Genomic DNA, 21,520 nt, shown 5'->3' on the forward strand with positions numbered 1-21,520 from the left:
TTAATATCAGTTTAATGCAGGGGTCGGCAACCTTTACGAATAAAAGAGTCATTGTTGGCCAGGAACACAAACCTTATTTTGAGCCTTACAATGAAGATAAAACAGCCTAGTTGGTCCAATTTAGCCTATCAATGTTACTAATGGGTCATAATGAGCAGTTATTAATATGATTTTGTCAGAATGCAGCGAGTGCAGATGAGGCTGGACACCAAAGAAATGTCTCAGGAGATTTAGAATTGAAAAGGAAACACAAAAACAACTAAACTAAACTAAATGTAGAGGTTAAGGCACCAGCCTGTAGACTTTTATAAGCTATGATGCACATTTTAGTTGTTGAAACTTTTTTTTCAATGCCGTTTATAAGCTACACATTTCTACAATTGTAGAATACAAATTGCTTTGGGCCTACACCAATGATGAATGAAAATTAAATGTAAGGAATTCATTCATTCATTTCATATAATTTCTTTGTCCCGGCCACATGGAGCCACTGCAGATGGCCTGAAGAGCCTCGTGTGGCTTCAGAGCCGCGGGTTGCCTACCCCTGGTTTAATGGTTTAAAAATATGATTTATTGTTTTTAAATGCCTTTAATTGTTTTAAAATACCTTTTCTTGGAGTAGCCTATTGGAAATCTTAAAACTCAACTTGCTAACTGCACTAGCAAGTTGAGCTTTAGCTGTTACATAAGAAGACTAAATCCATACCCGAGCTTGCTTAGACACTTTAATTCATGGGTCTCAAACTCGCGGCCCTCGTGACAATATTTTGTGGCCCCCACCTTGATATGAAAGTTTAATGTGAGTTTTATATGAATGGCACTTTACCGTGTTGTGTGTGGAAGGTCCCTTTAATTACTTTTTTTTGTGTAATTTTGTGTCTTTTTTTGGTCATTTTGTGTCTTTTTTTAAGAGTAATTTAGTTTTTTTCTGTCATTTTGTGTCTTTTTAAGTAATTTTGTGTCTTTTTGGTCATTTTGATACTGCCTCCAGCGGCCCCCAGGTAATTAGAGTTTGAGACCCCTGTTTTAATTGTTGTAATGTATCACCTCACTTGCTTATATTTGTTAACTTGTCTTTTAATTGCGAAATCCTTATTTTTCCTTGTTTTCATCTGTCTCATAAGTTAATGAAGACATAAAAATGAAGCAACAATAAGTCTCTCCATCAGCTTCCCTCTGAAGTTCTGGCTTGAAACTCCATACCAGATTTTTTTTGGATGATATTCGGCCAAGTATAAAATATTATACTATAATAATATTTAGTATAAAAGTATAGAACTAGATATTATCCTCATTTTACCTGTTATATATTATATTTGCAACCTGTGTTCATATTTGCAACATGTACATTTCTGTGTGTGAAACATAATTTTCAAGATCAGATTTTATGTTTTCCTTTGTTTCTTTTCGGTTAAAAATTTTGATCAATTGAGTCAAAGTTAAAAATTAATTATCAGGACGTATAGTCGAGGCTGCACTGAAAAAAACAACATGGCATGGTGAAGATTTTTTAACGGACGTAATAGCCCAAGAGTTCAGAGGGTTAAGATCACTGTCATCTTGACTGTAAGGGAGCCAGGAAGGTCAATTGAGTGAGATTCAACTCTTCGTTATTTGGACAGGAGACAGGAACACACCTAGTGGAGATCAGCACTGTACTGAGTGCACTCTTCTAGCCAGATGGAGTGAAATATTCATCGTCATCCAGCCAAAACAAGCTTCTTTTTTTCTCTTCATGAAAAATAAATAAGTGTGAAAGAGTGTGAGTGGCACTCCTTCAGGCAGACAAAACCGTGTCTTGACTGTCTGTGTTTCTGTCTGGGACACAGCGCTGACGTCTGAATGGGAGCAGCACGTCTCTTTTCTTCTCCCTGCCTGCTCGGCTTCTCTCTTTGCCTCATTTGTCTTGCTAACCCACCTGCTCACCGCCTCCTCTTTCATTCTCTCTCACAAATTCTGTTTTATCTAACTAGATTTAAACGTGAATGGGAAGTAATTAAATAAGCTCTGCGTTCTTCTTTGTCCTAATTATGTGCAACTAGAACATTTGACTTAATTCTGCCAACTTTTCTCAACTGATTTGCTGTTAGGTATTGATTTTTCTCTGTAGCAAAACTAACACAGTAAGACAGTCTGTTTTCAAGCCTTTTGATAATAATAAGTTCTAAATCTATTCTTGCCTCTCTTGTTCTTTCTGTTTCCTTTGTCACTGTCTGACTGCACACTTTTCCTTGTGCGTAGACTGCTAATGGAAGAGGGAGCAGCTCCAGCAGGGAACTGGCCTCAGCAAGCACTTTTGCTGCTGGACAAAACTTCTCCTCAGTGCAGGACTTGGCCTCTGCTGCCTCGGAGCCAAGCAGAAAACTGGAAAACAGCCAACTACTTACTTCCCAAACTCATCCACGTCATCCTCCCCTGATCCCCTCTTTCTCCTTAAAGAGGAAGCTGGAAGTACTTCAGCGCCAATATGGCAACACTCCTAAAAACTACCTGATCAAGCGTCCTTCAAAATGGGAGCCACCTCGTTCCTCTCAAGAAGAGGCAGGGGAAGGAGGGGTCAGTGAGCCCAAGATCTCTATCCCTGAACTCCTAGCTTTACCCTCAGAACAGCAGACTGAGGTCAGTCCTTCACATGATGCAGGAAAAGTGTCAGGAGGACCTAAAGACATATATGCCCCAAAGCAAAATGTGGAAGAAAGATGCCCCAAATCCACCAGAAATGCTTCGAAAATGACCCCATCTTCTAAGATTTGCAAAATACTCAAGCACAAGCGGGCCAAATGTGGGCCTGAGCAAGGGAACAATGGACCAAAGATATCCCATAAGGAGGCACATGGTAATAATGAGCCCCAGACCCAATCCAAAGCTGGCTGTCTGACTGCGAGCCTGACGTCTGACCCCAGAGTAAAGGATTCTGGGAAGATGAACCCAGACGAGAAGACGCAGATGCTTGAGAAGGCGAGGAAGGCCAAGGCGCTGGTGTTAACCCTGGTGTACCGAGACGGAACAACTCAGTTAGACCCAGAACAGGTAAGCAGAGCTCAGTGTAGGGAGCTGATGAAATAAGGAGCTTTGACACCATGACTGGCTAAGTTATACTGAACAATTTTAAAGGTTTAATATGCACAATGTTCCTAAAAAACAATGTAGAGATTTATACAAACGTAATTCCTCTCAATCATCACTTACGCCTTTAAATGATCATTTCAGTCTCCCTTTGCATCAGTGCAGGAAAACAGGTTATCATAGTCGCTAGCAAGGTGACTTTTAGATTTAATTTCAGTTTGATTTTACTTAGTTTTTACTATTTGTTTGCTAGTTTTAGCCTCTCTTTTTCAGACAAGTTTACAGTTTTAGTTTTAGTCTGATTCTGTAAGGGTCAAGTATAATATTTCAGAAATGAGTAGCTATACATCCATACAAAATACAAGGATAGAGAACTGTTTAGGAATGGCTGTAATATTTAATCTTTGCACTACTATAGTAGCCTGATAAGACCATCCTATCACCTTAGCTCAAGATTTCATAATAGACATAAAATACGTTAGTAAATGCCCCCCACTTGTGATTTTTTTTATGACTAGCAATTTTTATTTTGTATTAAACAAAACAATCATTCAACATAGGATGCATCCTATGTCTCTACGTCTACCCCCCAACACACAAATAACAGGCTGAGAGTGGCTAAGCTGAAAAAAAAACCATAAAAGAAAAAATATATATAAAACAAAATATTACATCAGTTTTATAATTCTTAATCCTTAAAGACAATGCGCATCCACCAAATCCTCACAGCGGCCTGTATACCTACTTCAATTTTCAAATTTTTACTTGTCCTTAAAACGTTGGTTGCTAACAAGTGGCTAAATGGGACTACAGTGGTTGTCGGGGACATTAAACAACATCACGCTGGACACAGACAGAAACTCTCACACTAGTCCGCCTCACAGCCTCTAGTTGTGTTTTTAAGAGCTCTTGCGAACTCTTGTAGATTGTAGATTAGGTTGATAAACAAGTCATTAGGCTACGGTTACACTAGCCTGTCAAAACCGCTGGTAGCTTGTCGGAGAGGATCAGAAACACAACGGTAGTGACGTTGAAGTCATGTGACAATGGAGTAGTTCACTATAGCATAGCCCGATTGGCTAGCTACTTTGTTGACTATAAGGGTGTTTCCACTTAGCCCAATACCTGTAATGAGGCGGGTCTCACTCGCCGAAACGCCCCTAATTTGAATATGAGCCGTCCTGAGAGGTCTTTTGACGGGACTTTTTTGGGCCCTGTCGAAGAGCAGGGCCGTTTTTCTCCTCTGGTTGCTGATTGGATAGAACGCTAAGCAGGATGTGACGTACAACTCTACGCCACAACAACACGCGTCATCTGTAAAAGCCAGCGAAGCAGTGTTGGCAACTTAGCGACTTTGTTGCTATATTTAGCGACTTTTCAGACCCCCTTAGCGGCTATTTTTTTCAAAAAAGCGACAGGCGACAAATCCAGCAACTTTTTCTGGTGTTATTAGAGACTTTTGGAGACTCACTCTTCTTAAAAGACGCTGTGCATAATTAGCCATGCTGCTTTGTTTATGATCAGCAGCTAAAGTTGTGCACAGTTAGCGACGGCGGCCACAGTTGCGTCTCCCGTGTTTAATCGTCATGTATGTGATCACTGATCACGGTCAAAACTGTCGCTAAGTCTCTAAATCCCTCTGGGGACCTTTTTGTAATGGAAACACGCAGAGTGAGAGGACATTTGAGAGGGCGTGGCCTGAGACTTTCCTGGTGGACACTCTTCCCCCTAAAGGAAACACGGCTTATGGTGCAATCCCTAATTGGCCCAGGTGCATTTTAATTTCTTGAAGTGAGGTGGAATGGGGGAAATACCAGACTATCATTTTTATTTAGTTTCAGCTTCCTAAAAGTATTTCCCCTGCTTATAGTCACCTGTAGTTTACTTTAATAACCCTAATCCCTACTAGCATTGCCTTGTGCCAAGTGTCTGCCCCAGCTGTTGTAAGATTAGTGTAAAGCGTTTACTCTTGTGGCTTAGTGCTTCATTAACTGTTTGCTCGTGTTAATTCCCCTCTCTGATCCTTGATAAAGAAGCTCACTCCAGCGGTGTGTGGCCTCCTCATACTGATGAAGAACAATCCTGACTGCAGCACAGCAGAAGACTCGCTGGGGCCAAACGACACGCTGGTCTACTTAAAACTAGAGCACACACCTGCATGGGCTCAGCAACACACACACCACAGCCAGGAGCTCTTTACTAGGTCTGTGCATGTGTGTGTGTGTGTGCAAGTTTGTGTGCTTTTATAACTGAGGAATGACTGAATTTGATGACATGCACATTTTTAAGTACGAGATATGTTATAGTATGTCCATTTTTGCGTTGTATCCATGAAACTAAAATGTTTATGAATGGTTTCAAAACAGTGTGTGTGTGTGTGTATTCCATAGAGATATGTTGCTACAGGTGCTATCAAGATCTCAACTGGTGGTGTGCTATAAAGCCAAGGATTTGCTTCGTACAGCTCTGCAGTTTTACAGACCAGACCTCAGCTGGAAACAAGGCAGGACACACATAAATTAATGCACGCAGCCACATAGAAACACATTTAGTTCTGCTTTAACCCATAAGAACCTATGGTGACAAACACTTTAAATCTTCTAGAATCTAAGATTAAACCCATTTAACAACTCTAACCCATTATTAGGGTGTCCTGTATTGCATTTAACTTGTTCTGACCATATTTCCTGTCACAATTTTGATACATGTTATGGAGATGCAAACAAAAAGGCAAATGGTGATTTGTTTTTATTAATTATTAATTATTAATTGGTTGTTAAACAGCACTATTAATGTCAGAATTTTGATAAATGTTATGGAGATGCAAAGAAAAAGTCAAAGTAGTGTTTCTGTAAGAAGAAAATGTTTAGTTTATTTATTTTAAAATAAGAAATATTATGAACACAAATACCATAAACGCCCAATGAAATGTTTATGCCACATCACAGATATTTGACATTTAGGGGTAGTATTTTTTTTAAGACATCACAAATGTGTTCTATGCGGTCCACTTGGTCTGTGGTAGATCCCCCATAATTTTCCTTTAAGGATAGTTGGGTCTGGGTTCTTATGGGTTAAAACACTTCAGCACCGTCATCATATCAAGGACTTGAGTTGCTCCCTTGCTTAAATGATACTACATCCAAAAGTATCAAACACTTGAGGCTTGAAATGTGTCTGTTGAAAGTTTGTAGTCTCTTCTCAATATTTCTTTATTCCATTGAGCGTAGTCACCAAAACATCCAATCAGTTGGAAATAAAACAGTCTTTAACAAAGCAAGAAACGATACAGTGAAAATATTTGTTCTCCACCAACTGCAGCAGCAGCTGGAGAAAGCTTGAATTGTGTTGATGACAATGATTTGAGTTTTATGAAGACATCAACACACAGACACTTGTCAAACCACTCATGCAGCAAACATTTTCAACCAGTACAAATATATACACAATTCTATATTTTATAGATGTGCTGTAATGTCTGTCCATCTACTGTTTGATATCATACAGAGCTGTACTCTCTCTCTCTCTCTCTCTCTCTAGTGGCTGGCTCTCATGTCCAGGACCCACAGGTGTCCGGGTGGCTCCTGGATCCTGCAAACCCTTCCTCTTGCTTCCCAGATCTTGTCAATAAACACTGCAAAAGACCCTTTACGACACCAGCTCTGGGTGCCAAGAAGGTTAGTGAAGATTTGAATTTCTGGATCCAAGAAAAGAAAGAAAGAAAATTCCCTGTGAATGTGTGAAAGAAGTGGACGGTATCCATTGGTTTGTGGAAGCGCAGAGTTTGGCATTTTGACTGTCAATATATATATATATTTTTTTGGAGCCAGAAGTGAGCATACTTGCACCTGGGTTCTGGTTATGCTGTGCAAAGTCTCTGCTAACGTTAGCTTCGATAAATGGAGATAACTATTACAAGTTCATGGCAATTTTTTTTGTAATTATCTTTTTATTAGGACATTTCACATCAATTGACAAGTACAAATAGATTTACAGTTGTTAGCATCAAAATTGTACAGAGCCAAGGGTTTTGTATGTATAGCTTCTTGTTCCAAATATTCATTCCCTTTTAATAATATGAATATGTATACGTAAAGAATAACAAAAAAACCCCCCATACAATTTAACTATTTACAGTATAGAGGCAAAAAGGCAAAACGTAAATACATACCTTGAATAAATGAATATAAATGTCTGTAGCAGTTGGGCTCATGGCTATTTAATGTACACAATGCTTTGGACCGTGGTGGAAATCAGGTTCAGATCCCTTACTTCACTATAATTACTAATGAAATTATGAAATTATGAAATTATGAAATTACTCCACTACAAGTAAAAGTCCTGCATTCAAAACTTACTGAAGTTCTAAAGTATCAGCATCAAAATGTACGTAAAGTATTAAAAGTAAAAACACTAGAATGCAGAATGGTCCCACTCAGATTGTTTATATATATTCCAAATAAATATATTATTATAGATGCATTTATGTAAGCACTGTTTTCATTTTCTCAAGGTTAGGTTCATTTCAACTGCTGCTATGCTTTTATGAGGTTTAATTTAAAAAGAAAAAAAGTTTAAATATATATTTTTTCATGTTAAATCTCAACCTGAGAAGTAACTAGAGCTGGCAGCTAAATGTAGTGGAGTAAAATGTACAATATTTGCCTCAAAATGTAGTGGAAGAGAAGTATGAAGTTACATAAAATGAAGTACGTCAAAATTGTACTTAAGTACAGTACTTGAGTAAATGTACTTAGTTAGATGCCACTACTGGCTATGGATACACATTACTATGCCTCTATAGTGTTTGACAAGCTGCAGCTGCTAACAACTTGTCCAAAGCTCTTCTGCATTGGCTTCACTTTTCATCCCTGGAGGCTGAATCTACTTCTGTTCTACAGTCTGTGGTTCTGATGTCGGGGGAACTTGCAGAACAAATCCTGTCAGCTGGTGGAGTTTCAGGGTCTTACAGGACAGACCAGGGGACCCTGAGACACAGGGGTCCACTGGTCATACATGGACACACTTCATCACACTTCACCTCACTGTCCTAGTGAATGGAGAGTGGCTGGACTTTATTTTTAGAAATCTGTCCTTGAAAGGATAAAGAGAACCCCTGGATGAGAGAATCACTCATTCACTGCTACCTGATCTTCTCTGGACACAAGGAAGAAGAAAATCCACTACATCATCTTTTAATAAGCATCGTCTTTCTCTCTGTCTCACTCTCACAGGTTTCTCAGGTCATCTCAGGTCTCTATTCACTCTACTTGCTTAACATGGAGCTGTGCTTTAAACTACAGGTTAGTTTATGTGCACACACACACACACACACACGTACCTGTACATACGGTATAGACACATTACCTGACTGCCTGTTTGTGTGTGTAGAGCCAGGGGCTGTGGGAGCTCTACTCAGGCGTGGAGCTGAAGATGATCTCTGTTCTGGCAGGTGAAACCCATTTTTTTTTTTTTTCTTTTCAGTTTAAACTGACTGAGCACATATTTTGAAATACTAAAAGCCATTTGAATTTTTTGTTCACCCTGATGCAATGTCATTTTTTTTTTTACGAAATATCCCTTAATAACCATAATTAAATTAAATGGTGCTATGCTGCATTAGAAGCATACAGTATAATCTGGTATTTGGTTCATACCAAACAGTCTGAGTCTGCTTTGGCTGTGACTAAGAGACAATATTGCATTACTATAAACATCGTCAATGCTCTAATTCAACCGATAGAGCTGCCTACCCTCAGTTTTTCCACATTAACATTTAGATCAGGTTTCTGTAGCAGCCAGAATGACTGTATCAGGTCCTGCGGAGCAGTAAATATTGTGTTTTTTTCAGCCATGGAGAGCCATCATATCCATGTGGATAAAGAAGCTCTGAAGAGAACTTCAGACCTGCTGGGGGTAAGGCAGAACACAAAAAGCCTTTGTAGCACATTGCATTTTATGGCAAGTGTATTTTTAAGCTTCCCCATCAGTGTTATAGAGCTTACTGTATAAACAGTTTGTCTAAAAGACAAGAGCTTCAAGAAGTTTTTACTTGGTTATGAAACAGTCTCAGTTTATTACAGACGTCTCTATATGACCAACATAACCAAACAAGACTATAAGCAAGAAGATTGGCTATGGTTATTCTTAACAAAAAGATTTATTGGATGCAAGACCAGAAGACCCTGTGTTAATTTTTTCCCCAGGCAAAGTTTGGCAGTGGGTAATATGTTAACAGGAAGCAGGAGGAGATTTTTCTGTAAAAGTGTTATTTTTGACGTCCTTTTTTGTGGTTATGGCTGATACTGGAGCAGGATCAGCAAAGAACTAAGAATTGACCGAAGAACAACAAAAAAAAGGGTTCCTTTCAAGGCCATATTTATTATTGCCTATCAATCCACATACATGATGTATGGAAAGAAAATGTATAGAGATAACCCGTAGTCACGTCACAGTGTGGGATATTATTGAACAGTCTTCATATTTTTAGCTGAAAGCCATATACACTACGGGTCAAAAGTTTGGAAGCAACCTTTTTTTCTTTGGATTGTTGGATGATCAGACTTTAGTTCCATTGAATTGAACCACTTCCCTCAATTAACCTTTAGGTATACATTGATGTTACCGTTGCTGAATAAATGGTAACAACAGAAAATACGTTTTAGGGTTGAGAAGATTTGGAAGAGTCACAACTTCAGTGCAAAAGTAAAAAACAAATCACAATTTGCATTATTCACTTTAGCTCTTTGGCTTTTAAAAGATTGGAAATAAAATCCCAATAAATCTCAACTGTGTTCATATTTCTGACAAAAGACACAAGAGTTCAGATTTATACGTTAAGGAAAGAAGGATACACAAAGTCTAAGCAATAAAAACCCAAAGACCTGATAATTATAGTATAAATGTGTTCTAATAAGTGACTCTTTATATAATAATCACATGTATTTTGTTGCAAAATATACCAATGATGATCATTTTTGTACAAATTTGATCTTGCTTCCAAACTTTTGGCCTGTAGTGTAGGCGTCGGTACTGTATATAATGTAGCAAGAATCTTTATGTTGCAGCATGTTTTGAGGAGGAAATGTGTTGGAGCCTTGTGTAACAGCTTCCATGTGTTTATATCAAACAAACTTAATGGAAACGCAGCTTGAGGAACTTGGTTTTGTCCACTCTGTGTGTAGGTGAGATGTTCAGGGTCAGCTCACATTTGTACTGCATCACTCCGAGCTGATTGCATGCAGGAACCACGGCGCTGCAGACAGCTGCTGTATTAGAACAAATGGAAGCAAAACAGTGGGAGGATATGGGAAACAGGAGAGATCTCTGGGAAAAAAATAGAGAGTGAGAAAAAACCCACAGGAGCCTGAGAAGGAAAGAAAATATAATATCCCTTTTTCTTCTTCTGGGTAGGATTAGTGATGTGGTGGGTGGACGTCCTCCGGGGACCTGTCCTGTTTACATGCAGATAAAAACCATGTTTGCGACACATACAGATGTTGTGGACACATGCATGCTCAGGAATACACATGTGTAGCTAATGGGTGTTGCAGACAAACACACACTCAGTTCATGCGAGTGCCAGCAGGGGTGTTGTTGGTATCTTGCCGTGTTGCTATAAATAGGACGGAGAGTCTGTCTTTTCCTTCAGGAGGCTGTGCTGCAGGAGGGAGCAGCACTGTCTGCCTCTGCCAACACACACACACCCACACACACACACACACACACACACTGAGGCACTGAAGTTTCTGCAGACTGCTGCAGAGTTATGTGTGTGTGTGTGTGTGTCTGTGTTTTTGTAATACGAGTGCACTCACGCATGTCCCCACTCTGTCGTGTTGGATTTCTTTTTATCGGAGCTGTCGAGTTCACCTGTCTGAACAGCAAACAGGAGATCCTCCTGTCTGTCAGTCCGCATCTCACAAACATGCTCACATGCTCTTTTTTTTTCAGTCCCAGTTATTCAAATTCACGAGGACAAGCATCACTTAATAAACCTCTTTCACATTCTCTCTATTCAGATCAGATCAGATAGACAAAGATAGTAAACAACTATCAGGGTCAAACTGAAAAGTCCATGTTTTGATGTTTGATGCCACGATTAATCCAAAATGTTGCCCTACAATATTAGATTTGTGTGTGTGTGTGTGTGTGTGTTCTTGTACATCCTACATAGTGAGGACGGGAACACGTTTTTAACCAATAGAGTGAGGACATTTTTGCAAAGTGAGGACATTTTGGCCGGTCCTCACTTCTTTTTTGAGATGTCACACTTTGTTTAAGGGTTAAGGTTACAGTTAGGTTCATGTTAGGGTTACCATGGTTACCTTAGGGTAAGGGGCTTGGGAACAAGGTTATTATTGTTAACGAAAACAAAACGAAATAACTAAAACTAGAATTGAAAAAACATTTTCGTTAGCTGAAATAAAAATAAAAGTGAGAGTTTAAAAAAAAGATAATTAACTGAAACTGTATTGTGTGGTTACAAAACTAACTAAAATTATACTGAAAATGTCCTTCGCTTTTGTCTTTGTCAACTTTTTTCATTCATAATGAAGATGGATAAGACAAAGGAAATAAAGGCAAAATTTACTGTGACCTCTTTTAATCTCCCACTCAACAAATACCCCATTACAAAAAACTAAACTAAAACTAAAGCATTTAAAAAAATAAATAATCTAAAACTAGCAAACTCACTCTAAAAACTAAAATCTAACTGAATTTGAAAAGAAAAATTCATTTTGTGTGTTTGTGTGTGTGGGTGTGTGTGTGTGTGTGTGTGTGTGTGTGTGTGTGTGTGTGTGTGTGTCAAACACAGTACTAAGGGGCTAGCATCCAATATTAATGAGGCAGTCTGGAGGCTGCTCAGGGCTAAGAGCGAGAGAGAGGAGAGAACATATTTTGGAGTTTTGGTCCATGTCGACCAGATCCCCCACTGTCTCTCCCGTTCTCTGTCTTTTTAGATTTGTCTCGCCTCTCCATCCTTTTCTTTTCCATTGCTCTTTCTGCCATTGTATCCTCTCCCGCTGCCCATCGACCTGTCAAGTTGTGTCTCTCCAACACTCTCACTTCTCTGATTGATGTCCGTTTGTTTCAAACGCCACTTTCTATAAAAGTCCAGCCGCAGCCCTCCCTGCTGCCGCCCAAACCTCAGCTGTTCTACTGAGCTCTACCAAAGAGTTCAAAGCTTGTAGGGCTGCCTCATCATGTTTGATTCAGGCGGCAATCTCCGTGCCTGAGCATGGAAGCCACCAGGAAGTGCATAAAGCCTGCAATTCACCGAAAATTCCAGTAAGGGGTGCTAAATTTGGCTGCAAAAGAAATCTGCCCATTCATTTCAGTGCTAAATTTGAAAACTTCTCACTTGATTTATTACCTCAGAAAACATTTTCAGGGACAACACTATGGTCTCAATCACTAGTAAAAAATCTTCTTCAAGACAATTTGATGTCAACAGTTCTAATAATGGCCCCATTTAGAAGAAAATAGAAGATAAAGAATCGTATGATTTGGGGCGTTTCTAGCTTTGGTTGACAGGTCACTGACAAGGCGAGCCGTCACCAGGAGAGAAGCAGAGCGTATCCACGGCAACGTGTCAATAAAGTTATATATAACGTTATATAGATAGAAAAGAGGACGTTTAGCGGTTTGGTCTCATAACTTTGACCCTTTCACACTATATTTTCACTTAATGACAGTTTATTTGAACGTTTTGTTCAGTAAAATGTGGTGGTTGGACTAACAGACACTCCAAGGAGTCGCTGCTCGGTTTTCTGAGGTAAGAAAGATACATTTTGTTTCTGTTTTTTTGCTAGCCAAAACTAACATCCCAGTTAATGCTCCAGTTAATGCTAACATGAATTAGCAGCGGCTTCTCTCAGTCAGGTTGCCGGTGTAGAGATGCGTGTAGTCAGTGTCGTCAGATCCCTCGCGCTCCGCCACAGTCCAATTATGGTCTGCTCCGCGTATCGGAAACATGATGGCGACGCAAGATGGCGACGAGTGTAACGCTGAACTCGAGGCTTCCAACGGGCAGTCCACAAACCAATGGGTGACGTCACGGTGACTGCGTCCATTATTTATATACAGTCTATGGTTTGATTACACAAAGTTCTCTTAAGTTATTTCCTAGAAATGTATTAGCACAACTCTGGTGAAGACAAGATTCAAGTGAGTGTTTTAGCATGAATTTTTGATGAGAAATTCCAGTTTTACAGAAATGTCAATTTGATGAAGTGATCGGTTCGTCCGCTAACCCGTATCATTGTTAGTCCATGAATAATTTCTGTGGCTGAAGACAGAACTAGAAGCTTCAATGCTTTATTCATAACAGTTTCATTTACATTCTGAATCAACTTTACGATGCTGCACAGCAAGGTTATTATAGTTAACGAAAACTAACAAAATAACGAAAACTAGAATTGAAAAACATTTTCGTTAACTGAAATAAAAATAAAAACAAGACTTTTCAAAAAAACGATAACTAACTGAAACTGTATTGTGTTGTTACAAAATGAACTTAAGCTAACTAAAATTATAGTGAAAATGTCCTTCGTTTTCGTCTTTGTCAACTTTTTTCCTACGTAAACCTTTTTGGTTGATATGAAATCTATTAATCTCTAAAAATTCAACTGCAAAAAATTCAACCTCAAAAAATTCAACCTCAAAAAATTCAACTGCAAAACATTCAACCTAAAAAAACAAACATTCAGATACATAATTTCAATGCAGAAATATTCAGTGCTAGAAATTCAACTTCTTTTTTATTTCAAACTCCAATGACACAGATTTACTTCCATACAAAAGACACTGAAAGCTCCAATCTGAAACATCAAGAGAAGCTCAGAATGTAGCAAAAAAATAAATTTAAAAAATCAGTTTAGCCCCATTTCCTGCCATCCTTTTCTCATCTTCTCAATGTTCTCCTCCCCTTTTCACAGTGAAGCATTTGCATCACATTTCAACTTTTTTTGAACCCCTCATTTTCCTCCGTCCCTCCCACATTTCCAAATCTGTTCCTCTCTCTGTTTCTGCCTGTTGGCTCTCTCATCAGCCCTCACCACATCCTCCCTCCTTTTGTTTTTCTATTCTCGCCCCTCGTCCTCTTGTTCGCCTGTCGAGCTGTTAAGGCCTGTTTTTCTACATCAGTCAGACTTGTAATGAGCTGCAGGCATGTGGGTGTCACCACAGTCATAAAAAAACAAAAATGTTAATGTTTATGTTAACCCATAAGAACCCAGACCCAGTTATCCTTAAAGGAACATTATGGGGGATATACCACAATATACCACGGACCAAGTAGACCACATAAAACACATAAAACACATTTATCATGTTTTTTTTTTTAAATACCACCCCTAAATGTCAAAGATCTGTAATGTGACATATACATTAGATTGGACTTTTATGGTTTTTATGTTTATGATATTTCTTATTTTAAAATTAATAAACTAGACACATTTTCTGCTTACAGAAACACAAATTTGCCTTTTTCTTTGCATCTCCACAACATTTATCAAAATTGTGACAATAATAGTGCTGTTAGACAACAAATTCCATTTCAGATTTGTTTTTAAGTAACAAAATAATAATATATCAATAATATATGAATATAAATAACTGCCTCAACAAGCTACTGTAGCTGTAGAACACTGAAAAACACACTTATGTACTTGAGAAAACATTGTCAAGTGAGTTGAGATCTCTACTGGCCACACACACAGCTAAGTGGTATGAGACTGGAAATCAGGGACTTTCCAGCAGAGTAACAACAGTTGGTGACAGTTGGGCGCTTTCCTAATAAAGAATGTGAGGCACGAATGGCACTGTAATGATTGATGTTGATCTAGTATGATTTAGTATGATTATTGTGAAAAAGATGCTAATGAAAAGTTGATGATGATTGTACATGGTGCTCAAAAACAAAACATGCTGAAGGGAAACAAAACGTTTGTCTCATCAGCACCACGTTTGTCTGTTTCTAGTCACAACCACATTTTGGAGAAGTCACTTCCTGTCACAGTCACATGACCACCACACCAGGGTGTTGAGAATGTGTCGCTTAGGGATTTAATGAGTTAATGTGAAGCAGAAAGCTGAATATTTGAGATTCTAGAAGATTTAAAATGTGTGTTACACCCGTGTCACCATGGGTTCTTATGGGTTAAATATTGTACAAACAGGAATTTTTTTAACTCTCTGCCCTCTTCACAGCCTTTTCACCTCATTTCCATCACTATTTCTGCCTCTCTGGACTCCTTCCTCCCTCTTTCATCCTCATGTTTTAGTGCCTCTACCTTTTACTCTCCTCAATAAGCCTCTTTTACTCTCTTCTCCTGTTTCTATCCCGAGTGCTTTCTCCGTCTCTCTTACCTTTTTATCTTGTAGTAGCCTCACTTTGATCATTTTCACTGTCTCTTTCCTTTGTGGAGCTCTCTTTTCGTTGTTGGTGTTTTCAGGCCAAAGAAAAGCCTAACAGTGCTGAGCAGGTTTTTCCAACTATCCAGACAGTCGGTTACATCCCTGATATTTTCCCCAGTATTTTATATATTGTTTGAAAGGTCAATTGCTCCATGCAGTGTATTTTGTTGACAAGTGCAAGCCAGTTGTTCTTTAGGTAGATAGATAGATAGATAGATAGATAGATAGATAGATAGATAGATAGATAGACAGACAGACAGACAGACAGACAGACAGACAGACAGACAGACAGACAGACAGACAGACAGACAGACAGACAGACAGACAGACAGACAGACAGACAGACAGACAGACAGAAAGACAGACAGACAGACAGACAGACTTTATTTATCCCAAGCTGGGAAATTACAGCTTTCTTCTCTTGATTGTTTTTTTTTTCTTTCGTTCACATACAAAAATAAAGAAGGTACATGCTCATTTATGCTTGAAATCAACACGAAAGAACAGAATGATAATAGAAAAATAAAAGCAATTTTAAAAAATTAAATTAAATTAAACAAACAAACCTAGGTGGAGTCAAATCAAATATCAAAACAATAATGCATTTTACAAATAAAAGAAAGATATTTAAATAGTAATAATACAACTTGGAGGATGTCAAGGGTTCTAAAGTTTACAGTTGTTAGTTTTTCATAGGATTATATTTGGTATAATAGTCCATAAATGGCTGCTATATTGTGTAAAAGGTATTTATCTTACCTCTCAGGGTGATTTTATATTTTTTCTAACTGCAAATGTGTCATTATATCATTCATTAAAGCTTGATAGACTGGAGGATTTTTTTTGTTTCCTGTTCAGCAGAATCATTCTTCTAGCTAACAGCGTCACAAAACAAATCACATTCTTCTGGTTGTTTGATAAAGAATAAATAATAATAAATAAAGAGAGCTCCATGGCAGCTGACCTAACCCCAAACACTGCAACAACTGGCTCTGGTTTAATATGTTTCTGGAAAATCTCAGATAAACTTTGAAATATCTTATTGCTGGATTGGCTGCAGCCACTTCTGTGTGCTGGTTCTGTTGCTCGCAGCATAAAGTTCCTTATAAAAATATTCATCCTAGATATAATGTAAGAAAAGAGCAATCAACTTCTATTCCAAAAGTGTTTTTTTTATTTCTTTGGTAACATCTTAACCACCAATATGAATGGATTACAGGGCAGCTCCAAGGGATATGAAAATATATTGTAATTTAATATAATATAATATCATAATTTATCCCTCTGAACCACAAGTAATTTCAGGGCATTTCTTTTGCTCTTATTTACATTTTAGTCTCTGTTACCTTGTATTTCACTGAAATAAAAACGTCTCTATGGAATCAGTACAGTCATGGCCAGAAGTGGGAACAAGTCGAAAATGTCTTTTGTGCAGAATAAAAATCCACAGTTACATTGACATAATCATAATCATAAAAAGGAATAATGGCAAGGTATATTTTTCTGATAATAATAAAATGCAATATATAAACAACACTTTCTCAAGTACCGACAAGTGTCCTCAATATTGAAAAAATAATTGTGTCTCCACATGTTATACATATTGAACTATTTGCATTTTTTACAACCTTTCCTCTCCTGTCCTCTCCTCTCAGCTCTGTGTAAACCGATTTTCAGTGAATATTTGTCATGTGACCGTTGATCTCAGCAGAATCAATCATGTCTTCACAGTGTCTCTGAGGAGCAGAATTTAATGTTTTTAACAGGATCTAGTTATTACAAACTGTTTATTTTTGACGATGTTTTAAATGAGACATGTAGAATAAACTGATTTTGACAGAAATATCACAATTTTAATAACAGTTTTAGTTACTTTTTCCAAGTGAAACTGTATTGTAATGACATAGGATGTGTCATGAAGATTATTGACACTTTGAAGTAACATTAATGCTCATGATACTTGTCATGTCATGTTTATGACAGGCTTGTGTCACTCTTATCTAGACACCTTCAAAATAAAGTGTTACCATATCTTGCTTAAGTCACAAAGGCATGTTCAAAAAATTGCCTAAGAAGTCAGTTTTTTAAGTTAAGTTAAAGTTTTTTGTGTTTCCTGCAAAACTTGAAAAAACGATTTAGGCGATTATTTTAACAGGGTGACGATATGTGTCTCAACACTCCAAGTGAACCATTTTCATTATTGTCTCAACATATTTTCCCCCTTCTGAGGATAAAAACACAGCAATTTAGTATTCAAACATACTCTGAAGTTGATATATAAATAAAATTGATTCCCCGTCTCTTCTACCATTTTTCGCCCCCTCACTCTCTCTCTCTCTCTCGCTGAGTTTATCATGCTGCCTGTGTCGTCCACCCTGAGAGACAAAGTTCATTGCGTATTTGACTGGATTACCACAGCAGTCATTAAATGAACCCTGTCTGGCTCTCTGTGTGTGTTAACGACTCAGAAAGTGTGTAGTTGTTTGTATCAGCATGTTGTTGTGTAGACATATGAATCTGTTTTTCATACTTCTTGAGTTTGTGACTGTTTTAGCTAATGCTGTTTGTTGTAAGTTTGTCTGTTTTGATCCTAATGTGTTTGCTGTGTGACTGATGTGAGCATTAGACAGATTAACTTTGCCTTGAGCCACTGAAAGGAAGGAGCAAATAGACAAGTTCTGTCTTACACATATTAACAGTTCTCTCCTCAAATAACCTCCCCGCCTGACAGCTGGGATCACACCCAGGCGTGCAAAATGTCTTTGATAATTTACTTATCTTGAAAAGGTTTTGGCAAGCTAACAGTCACCAGGCTGCAGAAATGAATTTCCCAATCATATTGTCATAAATACACTGCTGTCTCCCCACATTTTAATTGGCTTTATATCCACTGAGTGATAAACTGGCTGATCTGGAGGAAGTCTGATATGAAATAATCATAATGGAATGAAATGTCCCTCGCTCTTTATAGATAGCGCCTGGCATGAATGTAAATCGTAATGAAATTCTTTTGACGTTACTTAATAAGTTGAAATGTAAAAAACAGGTTATATGTTGTTTTTTTTAGCAAATAAAGCCATTGCTGTTATGCAAATTGTCAAAAGAATTTACGGTAACACTTTACTTGAAGGTATCGTCATAATAGTGACATGATACTGTCATAACTGTGACATGACACAGTCATAAATGTGTCATAAACATTATGTCAATGTCATAAACATTTATGACTGCTGTCATTAAATGTCATTCGGTTTTTGTCATGACAAGTTGACATTCCTTGGGTTGTCTTGATTAAGACAACTTGTGTACTGGATTGCTATTCCTGAACCCTTCCTCCAATTTACTGTACTGTAAATAGTAGTGAAAACAACAAAAAAAGAAAATATTGTCATATGTAATTGTATCTGTCAGTTTTTACTTCGTGATATGTTAATGACAAATCAAAATGCTACCATTTTACTTGAGGTCAAAGAATATCTTAATTACACCGTCATAATGGTGTCATGACAGTCAGTTTGGGTATCTTGTTGGTATTCTGTCAAACATCTATGACCAAGTGCTAGAATTGGTCTGTAACCTTGCACATCTAATTATAATAATCATTATGCCAATTTGCCATAAACACAAATATAGAAACATATTTTGTTTATGTCAAGTTGCCATGACAAAGACATTTTGTGGTAATGTCACTTTGATTAAAATCAAGTTGTCATAATCAAGACAACCCAAGGAATGTCAACTTGTCATGACAAAAACCGAATGAGACTTAATGACAGCAGTCATAAATGTTTATGACATTGACATAATGTTTATGACACATTTATGACTGTGTCATGTCACAGTTATGACAGTATCATGTCACTATTATGACGATACCTTTAAGTAAAGTGTTACCGAATTGACATATATACACTAGAGGTGGGGGAAAAAATCAATACAGCATAGTATCGCAATATTTTGCACGGCAATATTATATTGGTTCATGGAATATACTGGAGATATACTGGTATCATATGAAACTAGAAGATCTAAGGAAAGGCACCATGTGCGTCATGATATGGTGTCAGGAAGTTGTCGAAATGACGCTGCAAAGTTCGGCTTTTTTCAGAGCAGTGAAGCTTAAAGTTTAGGAAAGTTTGATAAAATGCTGCAGTTGTTGTCATCCAACATGTTTGATATCAGTTGAGTTCAGTTTGACTGGATACTTTGTTGGTCAGTCTGTGGCTTTGACTCTCATTGTGGAGAAATAAAAAGACTGAAGTCAGATGAATAGACTGAGAATTTTCTCTTATTTGGCAAAAACAATTCTTGATTGAATTTAATTTTGTGGACACAAAATGCAGTTAAACAGTTAAATCGCAATATATTGTATTGCAATACTCACCATATCGCAAAATGCTTAAAATGTCAATAATATCGCATCGTGACTCAAGTATCAGGATAAAATTGTACCGTGGGGACGATACGCTGATTCACACCTCTAATATACACTGACTTTCCAATAAGGATTACCTCAACATCCCAAACAGTGCTACCAACTGAGCCCACAGCCGTTTAAGGTACTTAGGCAAGGCAAGGCAAGTTTATTTGTATAGCACAATTCAACACAAGGTAATTCAAAGTGCTTTACATACACATTAAAAACAGCAAGACACAATTGAAAACAGTAAAAACAGTCAATTAAAACAGGGAAATAGAAATAAAAATATAAATAGGATAAAATAAGATACAGCAGGATAAAAAAAAGAGATAAAATAATAAAAAGCACAAGTCAAACATTGCGTGGTTAAAAGGTAAGGGCAGTAGAGTAGAGCAGATAAGTGTTAAAGTTAAGAGTACGCTTCAGTAAACAATAGTGTTTTTAGTCCTGATTTAAAGGAGCTGAGCGTTTGGGTAGACCTCAGATCTACAGGTTGTTTGTTCCACAGGTGAGGAGCAGAATAACTGAAAGCTGCCTCACCCCGCTTAGTTCTTGTTCTTGGGACACGCAACAAGCCAGTTCCAGATGACCTAAGGGGTCTGGATGCTTCATAGAGAGGGAGCAGATCAAGCATGTAATTTGGTCCGAGACCATTCAGAGCTTTGTAGACCAGCAGTAAGATTTTAAAATCTATCCTCTGACTCACAGGAAGCCAGTGTAGTGATTTAAGGACCGGTGTAATATGGTCCAGTTTCCTGGTGTTTGTGAGGACTCTGGCGGCAGCGTTCTGGATCAGCTGCAGCTGCCTGATTGATTTTTTGTTAAGTGCATGGATAAGTTTTTCCATGTCTTGTTTGGACAGAAGACCCTTAATTCTAGCTATGTTTTTCAGGTGGTAATAGGCAGATTTAGTGATAAATCTTAGTCCGTTTAATTCATACAGTCCATGTTCTTCTCTTGATCTTCTCTTCCCCAGACTAAGATGAAGCAGTTGGAGCAGGAGGCCCACAGAGCAGCAGGACAAATCTTCCTCATCACCAGCAACACTCAACTACGAACAGTGTGTCCCTTTATGTGTGCATATGTGTGTTGTATGTATGCATGTGTAAGCTTTTGCATCGTTTTGCATCTTTCTATATTGTTCTTGTGTGTTTGCATGTATGCACACATTTGTATGTGTATTTTTCAATGTTACATATTTGTGTATTTCTAATGTTTGAAGGTCCTGTTTGAGAAGCTGTGTCTCCACGAGCGCTGCGACAACAAGAAACTTCCCAAGACCATCAACAAACAACAGCAGTCGACATCAGAAGCTGCAGTACGCCACACACACACACACACACACACACACACATTCTTGTACTTCTATCTTTGTGAGGACAATAATAGTTTTGGATTTTTCATTAGTTTTAGTTTTAATTTTGTTGTGAATTTTTGTTTGATTTTTGTTTGAGTTTTTAGAGTGAGTTTGCTAGTTTTAGTTTAGTTTTATTAGTTTTAGTTTTTTGTAATGGGGTATTTGTTGATTAAAAGAGGTCACAGTAAATTTTGTCTTTATTTCCTTTGCTTTATCCATCTTCATTATGTATGAAAAAAGTTGACAAAGACGAAAAC

At 37.8% G+C, this 21,520-nt stretch overlaps 1 protein-coding gene across 1 annotated transcript in view; it reads left to right on the forward strand.

Moving 5' to 3' along the window:
* poln (polymerase (DNA directed) nu) overlaps positions 1-21,520 on the forward strand; it is a 109,332-nt gene that overhangs the window by 9,472 nt on the left and 78,340 nt on the right. The window contains exons 6-14 of the mRNA XM_059355223.1: positions 2,242-3,030; positions 5,100-5,269; positions 5,457-5,569; positions 6,607-6,743; positions 8,301-8,369; positions 8,458-8,518; positions 8,918-8,982; positions 20,883-20,966; positions 21,129-21,224. Coding sequence (XP_059211206.1) covers positions 2,242-3,030; positions 5,100-5,269; positions 5,457-5,569; positions 6,607-6,743; positions 8,301-8,369; positions 8,458-8,518; positions 8,918-8,982; positions 20,883-20,966; positions 21,129-21,224 — 1,584 coding nt within the window. The remainder of the gene's footprint in view (positions 1-2,241; positions 3,031-5,099; positions 5,270-5,456; positions 5,570-6,606; positions 6,744-8,300; positions 8,370-8,457; positions 8,519-8,917; positions 8,983-20,882; positions 20,967-21,128; positions 21,225-21,520) is intronic.

This window comes from Centropristis striata, chromosome 17 (genome assembly GCF_030273125.1).
Source record: "Centropristis striata isolate RG_2023a ecotype Rhode Island chromosome 17, C.striata_1.0, whole genome shotgun sequence".
In the NCBI taxonomy this organism is placed as follows: domain Eukaryota; kingdom Metazoa; phylum Chordata; class Actinopteri; order Perciformes; family Serranidae; genus Centropristis; species Centropristis striata.